The sequence below is a fragment of the Panthera pardus genome, unplaced genomic scaffold (assembly GCF_024362965.1).
Source record: "Panthera pardus isolate Hobbes unplaced genomic scaffold, ASM2436296v1 HiC_scaffold_24, whole genome shotgun sequence".
Classification (NCBI taxonomy): Eukaryota; Metazoa; Chordata; class Mammalia; order Carnivora; family Felidae; genus Panthera; species Panthera pardus.
This window is the reverse complement of record NW_026526810.1, coordinates 15648158-15659248: the sequence shown is the minus strand read 5'-3', so window position 1 is coordinate 15659248 and position 11091 is coordinate 15648158. Positions and strand designations below refer to the sequence as shown.

Sequence of the window (11091 nt, the reverse complement as noted above, 5' to 3'; positions counted from 1 at the left end):
TCCCAAAAAACTGAAGAAACTTATCTTAGAAACTTACCATCTATACTCAAACTTTCTAGCGCTCCTTCTCCAGTGCTCTTGCATCTCCCTCCCCTCCTTCCCATCACCTCCTCAGCTCAAAGGGGACAACTGCGGGTCACTGCTGCCCCATTTCAGGGTGCTCCCCACTACTTCTGTGGGGCCTCAAATCACAACCGCCCCGTCGGGCTCCCAGCCCTGCCCCACCCCCCTGCTGCGGTCAAGCCTTCAGCCGGCGGACGCGCAAGCGCAGTGGCGGGTCCCGCCGCCGCCCCGCCCCGCCCGGCTGCTGCGGAAGGCGCCGCGCGCAGCAACGCGCACTTCCTCTCCAGGAGTCCGCGGAGGGAGCGCAGGCTCGAAGAGCTCCTGGACGCAAAGGCCCTGCCCTTGTCAGAGGGAGCCGTTATGTCCGAACAAAGTAAGGATGTGTGTGACCCTGACTCTGCACCCCAGGCTTCCAACTCCGAGGTGCACATCAGTCCTGGGGTCCCCGGGGGGCCCTCCCAGCCCGCGTCTCAGGCCGCGACCCTCGCAGCGCCAGAGAGCCCTCCTCTAGGCCCGATCGAAGCCCCGCTGGCTTCGCCTCCGCCCCAGGCCCCAAGCGAGGAGGGAGACCCGAAGGCCCTGCAGCAGGCTGCGGAGGAAGGCCGCGCCCACCAAGCCCCAGCGGCCCAGCCTGGCCCAGCGCCGCCAGCCCCGGCCCAGCTGGTGCAGAAGGCGCACGAGCTCATGTGGTACGTGTTGGTCAAGGATCAGAAGAGAATGATCATCTGGTTCCCAGACATGGTGAAGGATGTCATCGGCAGTTACAAGAAATGGTGCAGAAGCATTCTCAGACGCACCAGCCTCATCCTCGCACGAGTGTTCGGGCTACACCTGAGGCTGACTAGCCTGCACACGATGGAGTTTTCGCTTGTCAAAGCGCTTGAGCCGGAGGAGCTGGACAGGGTGGCGCTGAGCAACCGTATGCCTATGACAGGCCTCCTGCTGATGATCCTGAGCCTCATCTATGTGAAGGGTCGCGGTGCAAGAGAGAGTGCCGTCTGGAACGTGCTGCGCATCCTGGGGCTGCGGCCCTGGAAGAAGCACTCCACCTTTGGAGATGTGAGAAAGCTCATCACCGAGGAGTTCGTCCAACAGAATTACCTGAAATACCAGCGCGTACCCCACGTTGAGCCACCTGAGTACGAGTTCTTCTGGGGTTCCCGTGCCAGCCGTGAAATCACCAAGATGCAAATCATGGAGTTCCTGGCCAGGGTCTTTAAGAAAGACCCCCAGGCCTGGCCTTCCCGATACAGAGAGGCTCTGGAGGAGGCCAGAGCTCTGCGGGAGGCTGATCCCACTGCCCACTGCCCCCGCAGCAGTGTCTCCGAGGACTAGCAAGGTCTGGAGGCAGATTAATGGTTTCTGACCCTCACCAGGGCGGTGGAGGGGTGGGGGTGGGACAATAGAGTATTCAGGATTTACAGTGCAGTATTTCACGTGTAACTTTAAGTTTTCAGTACAGTGCTTTTATACTTTTTAATGCAATGTTGTATTCAGTTCAGTACTATTAGATAGTGTGCAGGATTTATGCATGTTTGTTTATAAGTAAGCTCGGTTGGTGCTTTCGCTTTTGTGCTACCTTTCTTGAATTTTTGTACCAGAGACGTGCTAAACTTATGAAATACATTGAGAAATTTTCCATCTTATTCTTTTATATGGAACGGATGATGTGTATTAGGTAGACTACTTCTGGAGAGTTTGGAAGAACTCACCAGTAAAGCTGGCCTAACCAAGAGGAGAGTCAAGGCCCCCCTCTTTATGACCTCGCTGGGCACAGTAAACATCCATGTGGAGTGCAGTGATGTGAACTGAAACGACCTCGATGTGGGCACTTGGCACAGTTTACTAAACACAAATACAACCCCACCATGAGTAAACTTTAAAGTAAACATTAAAGATTCTTGTGATACAATCATTTTTGGAAAAGCGTACTCTATCTTTTTAGTACTGTAGTATGGATTGGGAATGAGACATTGTACCAACTGTACAAATATGGTAATTTCATCTAATAGGGTGGGAAAATCACTGCTCTATCGCTACTCATAAATGTGTGAAGTTTTTTTAAAAATGTAACTTACATGTTCATCTCAAAACTGACAAAGACAGAAAAGTGTAAAAACAAAGCAAAAATGTTCATAATCACATCACATAGAAACAAGGGTTGATATTTACAGTTCCTTTCTTACATTTTCTACATTTTATTAAAATTAGCTGACTTTTGTGGGCACTTAAAAATGGGGCATTGTGCTAAAGTCCTTTATGTATATTTTCTCTTTGTCTTTAATACTTAAAACAGCCTTTCAAGCAGGCACTTACCATATCTGCACCATGGAGGAAGTACAGGAACAAAGTATGTAATTAACTTTCCCCAGATCATAAAGCTTAGTGAGAGGAGGAGCTAGGATTTGAATCCACACAGAATATGTCAGGCCCTATACATTTCTCTCCCTGCCTACAACTGCCCCACACTTCCTGCTTTTTAATTTCATTCCTAAAATTCCATGTTTGAGAATGTACTCTTAGCTCCCTACCCCCAAAATGCAAATTCACACACAGGCTAGGGATTTAATTTTTCTAATGAATCCTCACATTAATCTTTTAGAGGAAGCAATCTTATTCTGATTGTATAAATCAAGAAACTTTGTTTCAGAGAGATTAATGGACTTAACCAGATCATATTACTGCTTAGCAGTGAAGCCAAGAATTGAAACATGGTCTTCCCTGAAGGACTGAGATGAAGGTGCCTTCTCTTGAACAGTGATGTCAGAGGAACACACAGGAAACTACCTAGGAGAGGGAGGTGGAATTGGGGTGGGAAGGTTGCCTATTAGGACATATGTGATCCAGCAGTTCTTAAATCGCAATGGGCCACTAGGCAATCCCTCCCAGGGTGAAATGGGGTGAGGATGGGGGTAAGGGGCAATGATGAGATAAATCTTATTATGAAGCTTTCAATCCTGTAAGGAGTGGGGCAAGAAATGGGCCTTTAAAAATGGCCATAAAGCCTTCAAACTTCAGAATATTGGAAAAGATCATTTTTTAAAGCCAGAATCTTTTCTGGAGAAAGACCTAATAAAGGGAACACATATGTGACATCCCCCCCCCCCCCCCCGCCCAAAGAAGTAAATGGAGTTGTATTTGTGTGAAGGATTACAGTCTGGATTGAAAGCTAGGATTCTTAACACTTAATGGCATAACTGAATAGGTAGATGCAGGTGCTAAAAATGCTCAAGAAGTCTCACGTGCTCAGATGAAATCCATCTCCAGTTTAGTAGACTTACTGTGAAGTCTCCCATGGCAAGGCATTTCTGCAGTAACTCAGGCAGGGGTGACCTGACTTTGATGCCACCAACTTACCCAGAGCCAAGGTATCTGTTTAGAAATTTTAGAAATGTTAAAAGATTTTACTTCTCATCACCCAAAAATTCTCTACAAAATCAAAACAAATCTGCCCCATTTAAATTTAAAATAATGGGGATATCCAGGATGTTCCACTTCTGGAGCAGGGCCACAGCTGTCACTCCTGCCATGGCAGGGTGCTGGTCATTTTGTCTAATGTCCTATTGCTTTCCTCACTTCTGGGTTGACTCCTGGCAGCAACTGTAACTCCTGTACACTTCTTTCAGTCAAACCCAGAGGTCACTGGGCAGGCAGTCCCTCACCTCCCACTTAACCCCCTGTGTTTGTATTCACCTTGCTTACTGCTATGAGAGACAGGGAGAACCACTCCAAAGCTGCCCAAGCTCACAGACACAACCACATCACCCATGACCTAGAGGACTGAACTTCTGCAGAAGGAGAAAGACCTTATAATGAGAAATGAGGAGCTGACCTCAGCAAGTCACATGGGCAGGGCTGCTCACCTCCTATACTATCTCAGAGGCAGCCAGACCTAAAGGAGGAGGCTTTCTAGCATGCATCAGTGTTAACTTTATGACATTTGGTCCAGCAGTTATCTGCCCCAGCATGGGGCGGGAGCATTCAATACCTTTCTTAGATTTTCAAACTGGGCATAAATAAAATGTTGGAGGGTTTGTCAAATATTTTCCAAAAGTTTCACCTACAAGGTGCTGGGAGAGGTCATTCAGAAAGGACCGCAAATCCTTGTTATTCATCTTGGATGACAGTGTGGTGAATCTCTAGACTGCTGTGGCTGGGAAAGAGTTCCTAATTTCTCAGAATGTGATACATTTTATCTGTTCTGTCAACTGGAATGTCACTTTTTTACAAACACCACACACATACTTCACTGTAATGAACTTCATTTTATTAAATTCATGGAGGGAAAAAGCGCCTTTTTAAACTTAATATAAAATATAATGCCACCTGCTCTAAGCTATTCTAGAGAGGAAAATGACTTTTGTAGTATCATTATTAAATTGGACTATGTATTTCAAATAAACTTGGTATACAGCTTAGTGTTTCCTTTGCTTGAAAAGCTTTCTATGTCCCCCTCCACCTTGAGCCTTCATCTGACTAACTCATGAACACCACTTCTGGTGGAAATGCTTTTCTAGCCTTCAAAAGCACAGCCATGTTCTCCCAGTGTTACAGCAGCATCCCAGACTGTTCACACAATGTACACAGGCTGTTTATAAATATTTTTAGTTTCTTTCTCTCTTCATGGATTGTTACATACTTAAAAATAAAAACTGTATCTGTCATTTTTATCAATTCCTTGATGTTTAACGTAGGGACTGGCATGGCATATGTATGTGCTGATAAATACTTGTATGACTTGAGAAACTGAAAACATTATAATAGACCTACTCCATCACACAGCAAAACAAAACCAAACACAGAAAATAATGGTCAACTACTCTATAGTAGATGGAATATGGACAAGTAGAAATTAGAGAAAATTTTTTCAGAAAAAAAAAATAGTGTAAACAAGAATTTTTTAAAGAGTCAGTTCTTTAGTTAAAACAATTAAATATTTATTTTTGAGAGGGAGAGACAGAGCATGAGCAGGGGAGCGGTAGAGAGAGAGGGAAACACAGAATCTGAAGCAGCTCAAGGCTCTGGACTGTCAACACAGAGCCTGACACGGGGCTCAAACTCACAGACCGCAAGATCATGACCTGAGCTGAAGTCGGAAGCAACCAAGTCACCAAGGTGCCTAAAGAGTCAGTTCTTTAAATAAACTAAGAAATTGGGCCTATATCTAGCATGATTTTATTTATTAATTTTATTTTTTGTTGATACACAATTGACATATACTGTTCTATTAGTTTTAGGTGAAAAACATAATGATTTGATATATGTATATATTTTGAAATGATTGCAATTAGTTAACAACCATCACCACACATTGTTACATTTTTTTTTCTTGTGATGAGAACTTTTTTAGGGATGTTTTTATTTTGTAAATTTTTATTATTGAATTATAGTTGACATGCAGTGATATGTTAGTTTTAGGTGTACAACACAGTGATTCAACAATTCTATACATTACTCAATGTTCACTATGATAAGGTGAACAGCATAGGGAATATAGTCAATAACATTGTAATGATATTGTATGGTGACAGATGGTGACAACATCTCATGATGTTGAGAACTTTTAAAATCCGCTCTCCTAGCAACTTTCAAATGTGCAACACAGTACTGTTAACTATAGTCACCAGGCTTCAAATTACATCCCCAGTTCTCATAACTGGAAGTATGTACTTTTCGACCACCTTTACTCATCTCATCTCACCCCTCAATCACCATCTCTGACAACCATTAATTCTTTGTATCTATGTTTCATTTTATCTCTAAGATTCCACTTATGGGGTGTCTCGATGGCTCAGTCATCAGAACATGAGACTCTTGATCTTGGGGTTCTAAGTTCAAGCCCCACGATGGGTGTAGAGATTACTTAAAAATTTTTTAAATCTTAAAAAAAGATTCAGTTTTAAGTGACATCATGTGGCATATATCTGTCAGACTTACTTCACTTAACATAATGCTCTCAAGTTTCATCCATGTTGAAACTGGCAGGATTTCCTTCCTTTTTATGGCTGAATATTCATATATATTTATATATTACATTTTCTTTATTCTTCAACTGATGGGCATTTAAGTTGTTTCCATGTATTGGCCATTATAAATAATGTTGAAATGAACATGAGGTTTCAAATATATTTTCAGGTAATGATTTTGTTTCCTTTGGATAAATGCCCAGAAGTGGAATTCCTGGATCCCATGATAGTTCTATTTTTAATTTTTTGAGGAACCTTCAGACTACTGCATTGGTTTATAGTTCCCCCAACAGTACACAAGTGTTCTCTTTTCTCCACATCCTCATCAATGCTTATTTCCTGTCTTTTTGATAATAGCCATTCTAACAGATATGAGGCAGATTTTTTTTTGTTCTTGTTCATTTGTCTTTAGGAGAAACAGAGCAAATAAATAACTTCTTACTAGGAAGATGAGCAAAAGACACAAACAAATTAGTGTTCCAAAGGCAACAGATAGTTAAGTGCAAAAATGAAAAGGAAAACAAAAATCACCCACACTTCTTAAATCAAGATACTGTTTGAGTTGGAGAAAGGTGTTCACTGTGGCAGAAGGATGACTCTGGGCCAGGGCCTGACAGGGACTTAGTGTGCAGAGATCACCCAGAACCCAAGACTGTGTGAACCTACACCCACCGTCTCATCCACCTACCCACTCTATGCAGCCACCTACTCCCACCCTGAGCAGAACCACCGAGGATGATAAACACCCAGGACAGTAGTATTTTGCCTTTGAGTAACTGTCCGCAGCTCCAGTGCCACAGGCACATTGTTCCAGGGCCTCTGTGGTACTCCTGATGCCCCTCAGCCACTGTCAAAGATCCCAGTGGGTGAAGGGGAGGTAGGGATACTTCTCTCTGAGCTATAATGTCTAAGGACGAGAAGCACCATGTGACCCATGGAAAACCTCACATCGTCCACTTCCAGTATGAGGTCCCCTAGGTGAAAGTCTTCCTGAGATGCAGCCCTGTCCGTCCAGAGCCTGTTTGTAGAAATCCCAAATAGATTCTCAGCTGATGGGAGCAAAGAAGGATTGTTAGCACTGCCAGAGTTTTCTGAAGAGACGGTGAAAATGAACTATGTCTTCATGTGCTTCAGGAAGGGCCAGGAAGAGAGTCCACTCCTGAAGACCTTCAGGGCTTTGAGATTGTGAATCCAGACCATTCCTGAGTTCTCTCTGGGCCATATGTGATGTTCATGGTTTACCCCTGGACCAGAACTTGTCTGATGAGGATTAATGGCCATAGAGGATGTTTTGCCCAAGAGCCACAGTTGGAGGAGAGAAAAAATTGGGCAGCCCTGGGACAATGGAGGGGGCTTCATGATGTCTAGGGAAGGACACTAAGGGGCTCAGAGTGAGGGTTGCCTATTGTGTTCTCTGAGTTGACTAGTTGAAATTGTTTTCCCAAAAAGAACAATATAAACATATTCTTCATATGTAATCACCAATAGTAAATTAAAATGTTTATGAACTGGCATTAGAAGCTTTTTAAACTTCCCTGTGTGATGTGCTCTATCTATCCTAGGGGAGGACATTGCCTAGAGGGGGAGGGACTGTCTGGATCCAGAGGCAAAGACTGGAGGATTTGTGGGTAGCACTGTCAAGTTCAGATTCTCCTGCTGTTGGGCTTCCTTATTTTGGTTTTTAAGACTTGCATATTTTCTTTTCTTACTTCCTGTCAACCCAGGGACTCCTGAATATAGGCTTTTCAGCCCCTGGGCTATGTTTTCTATACTTGAGTTTTTCTATACTCTGCCTAGTCTCCTCTGTGTGCATTTGTGTCTGGTCTAGAGAAACCAAGTCTGTCCCCTTCCGTTTTTACAGCTTAGTGTTATTCTGGCATTTGGCTAGACTGGCTTTATCTGTTTAATGTTATCAATGCATTTTAAATAGGGGCTTTGAAGTTCACTCCCACCACCAGGGCTTTCTTTGGGATGCCTTGGCCTTAAAACACTTGCCATACTTCCAATTTGTAAATAACAACCAAGAGTTCTTATTCCTGGATGCAGGCCCAGGCCCCAAGGTGTCTCCTTTCTAGGGTCATAAAGAGCAGAGAGGAAGAGGAATAGCAACTCATGGCCAGGGGTTTGTATGAGAATCTGTTCTTGGGAACTAGATGCCTTTGCCAGCCTGAGTATAGTGCTGACTTCCCTTCCTCTCTCAACTGGTTCTGAGTAGTGTCTGAGATCCTGCTCCATAGGATTTAGGGGTGGGACTGTGGGTGTACAAGGGGCCTACCCTTTTCTGTTTTCACTGAACAGCTCATTCTAACAGGGGAAGAAGGGAGAAAGATCCAGATTCGGTGAGGAGATGAGGGTGTCAGGGAGACAAGTGTTTTGTGTTACTGTTTCAATAAACTGATTTAAAGTTTAAAAAAGATACTGTTTTTATGCTAATTGATCAGATATAATAAAAGTCAATATTCTGTACTAGCAAGAGTGAGTAGAAATTGACATTTTTAAACCCTGCTATAGCTGCATAAATAACTAAATGTTTTCTTATTTTATTCATTAATTTGGAATATATACTGAACACCTAATATGTTGCAGATGCTGTGCAAGGAGTTAGGGATGCAATAATGAACAGACTAGACATTGTCCTGTGCTTGTAGCATTCAGTCTATTGAAAGGAATAGATGAATAATAAGAATTACACTTCCATGCAGTGAGTGCCACTTTTGGAGAAGCACAGAAGTTAAAGAGGCCTGAACAAGTGCTCCCAACTCATATTTTCCCAGACAAGTGACACATAAATTTACATCTATAGGAAAAGAAGGAATTAGCCACATAAAAGTGGTGTGGTAAAGGTAGATATTGGAGGAGGGTTTCTTTATGACCAGGGAGTTGCTGTGTGAACACACACACAAGCATAGAAGACTATAAAAAGTTGCTGAAAATCCCCTAAAAAGGAGATGGGAAGTAAGTTTCAAAACAAGCTAGAGACTAGAATATTGGACAAAGAGAAAAAAAAATTACCATACCTGAGATAGTCAATGTCATCAAAGACATAACTAATTTCCATCATACAAAGGTCCAACAAAATGAGAAGGAAGAAGGAACTACGCTGAAAGATGTCCTTCTTTTGATTATGCATCTCCTTTTATTTTTCTGATTGCTAATCAAAACATCCTTCTGCATCTCTTAATTTGCCTCATTATTATTTTTTCACCTACTGAGCAGTCTGGAACCCTTAACTGCATTGTGTATTTTCTCATATCTTAAGAGTTCCTCGTGTTTTCTTAGTAACAACCTATTATGTATACACACACACACACACACACACACACACACACATATATATCTTTTGCTAATTGATGTATAAATTCATTTGCTTATATATTTATGTAATAGAGACTCTTAGCTTCTACTATATAGCTATATTGTATTGGACACTGGGTATATATTAATGAACTAGACAAAAACGGCCCTGGCATGAAGGAGTTCAATGATAAATTCATAATGTTGATAGAGTATAATGTGAATGTAAACGAACAAATGAACCATTAAATACAAATTATATTAGGATAAGATAATGAAACAAATGACTTGTTTAGAGTGATAAGGAATGGTGGAGGAGATTGTCTAAAATAAAGTAGTCAGGAAAGACTTTTCTGGCCAGGTGAAATTTAAGTGGATACTTGAAGGATTAGGAAATATCTACAAAGAGTAGAAGGAACATGATCCCAGTTAGAAAAATAACATATTTGAAGTCCCATAGTTACTTATGTGAATTTTATGGTTGCCTCTGCCAGCACATATAGCATTTAATATGATGAACTGACCAACACACAATATCCAAAACTCTTTTCTGATCTGTTGAGATAACTGAGGCAGCACAAGCTAACTATTTGATTTATAGCCTTTCAGTTATGTTCTAGTCAAAATATGTAAGGAAAAACCTATTTGTGCTTTCCTTTCCTACATGCTTTTACTATTCTAAGAACTTAGAAGATCTGTTAAAGCTTCTGTAACGACAAGTATGGTAAAAGCTAAAAGAATCACAGAGATGTGGAGTCTGACATCTTCAAACCACTAAAAACATATCGATAGCTGCCTATAAATAGGCAGAATTTTTTTCTCAGCTTTACTGAGATATAATTGACACATCATTGTGGAAGTTTAAGATGTACAATATGTTGATTTGATACATTATATATTGAAAAATGATTATCACCATAATATTAGCCAGCTAAGACCTCCATCATATCACATAATTACCATTTCTTTTTTGTGATGAGAATATTTAATATCTGCTTTTAGCAACTTTCAAGTATTATTAATTATAATCACCATACTACATTAGATCACAGAACTTATTTATCTTATAACTGGAAGTTTCGACTAACATCTCTCCATAACTCCCCATACCCACCTCAGCCTCTAGTAACCACTATTATACTTTCCATTTCAATGAGTGTGGGTTTTTTCAACCTAAAAGACATGTCATAGAATATTTGTCTTTCTTTGTCTGACTTACTCCACTCAGCATAAAGCTTTCAAGTTTCATTCATGTTTTGCAGATGACAGGAATTTCCTTCTTTCTCATTGCTAAATAATATTTGTGTGTGCACGTGTGTTTGTGTGTGTGTCTTCTTTATCCATTTACCCATTGATGGATACTTGGGTTGTTTCCATTTCTTTGCTACACTAAACATGGGAGTGCAGATATTTCCTTGAGGCTTTACTTTCATTTCCTTTGGATATATACCCAGAAATGGAATTGCTGGATCCTATGGTACTTCTATTTCTAATTTTTTGAGACCACTGTAATTCTTGGAATGTATTTATATAAAACAACCTATTTCTTTAAGCTACAGCCTTGAAGATTTGAGGTTTTTATTTGTTTGTTGTTGTTTTGCTTCATGCAGCTCAAATATCCCTAAGTGGTATAAATTCCAAGTGTTTTTTTTTTTTTTTTCTCCTCTTGCCCCATTGTGTGTTTGGTACTCATACTGGGTAATACCATGACAGAGAATTTATTATATATGAAAAGCAGAGTAATCCTATATCCTTGTGATAGTGTTTA

General features: G+C 41.3%; 1 protein-coding gene and 1 pseudogene across 1 annotated transcript; both read left to right on the top strand.

Annotated features, from left to right (window-relative positions):
* The first annotated feature begins 308 nt into the window (after positions 1-308).
* Positions 309-1978, top strand: NDN (necdin, MAGE family member). Its single transcript, XM_019436150.2, has one exon. It carries the CDS (start codon positions 424-426, stop codon positions 1396-1398), a length of 975 nt encoding a protein of 324 aa, XP_019291695.1. The 5' UTR covers positions 309-423; the 3' UTR covers positions 1399-1978.
* A 4647-nt stretch (positions 1979-6625) lies between these two features.
* LOC109258931 (ornithine decarboxylase antizyme 2-like) lies at positions 6626-7303 on the top strand (annotated as a pseudogene).
* The last annotated feature ends 3788 nt before the right edge of the window (positions 7304-11091 follow it).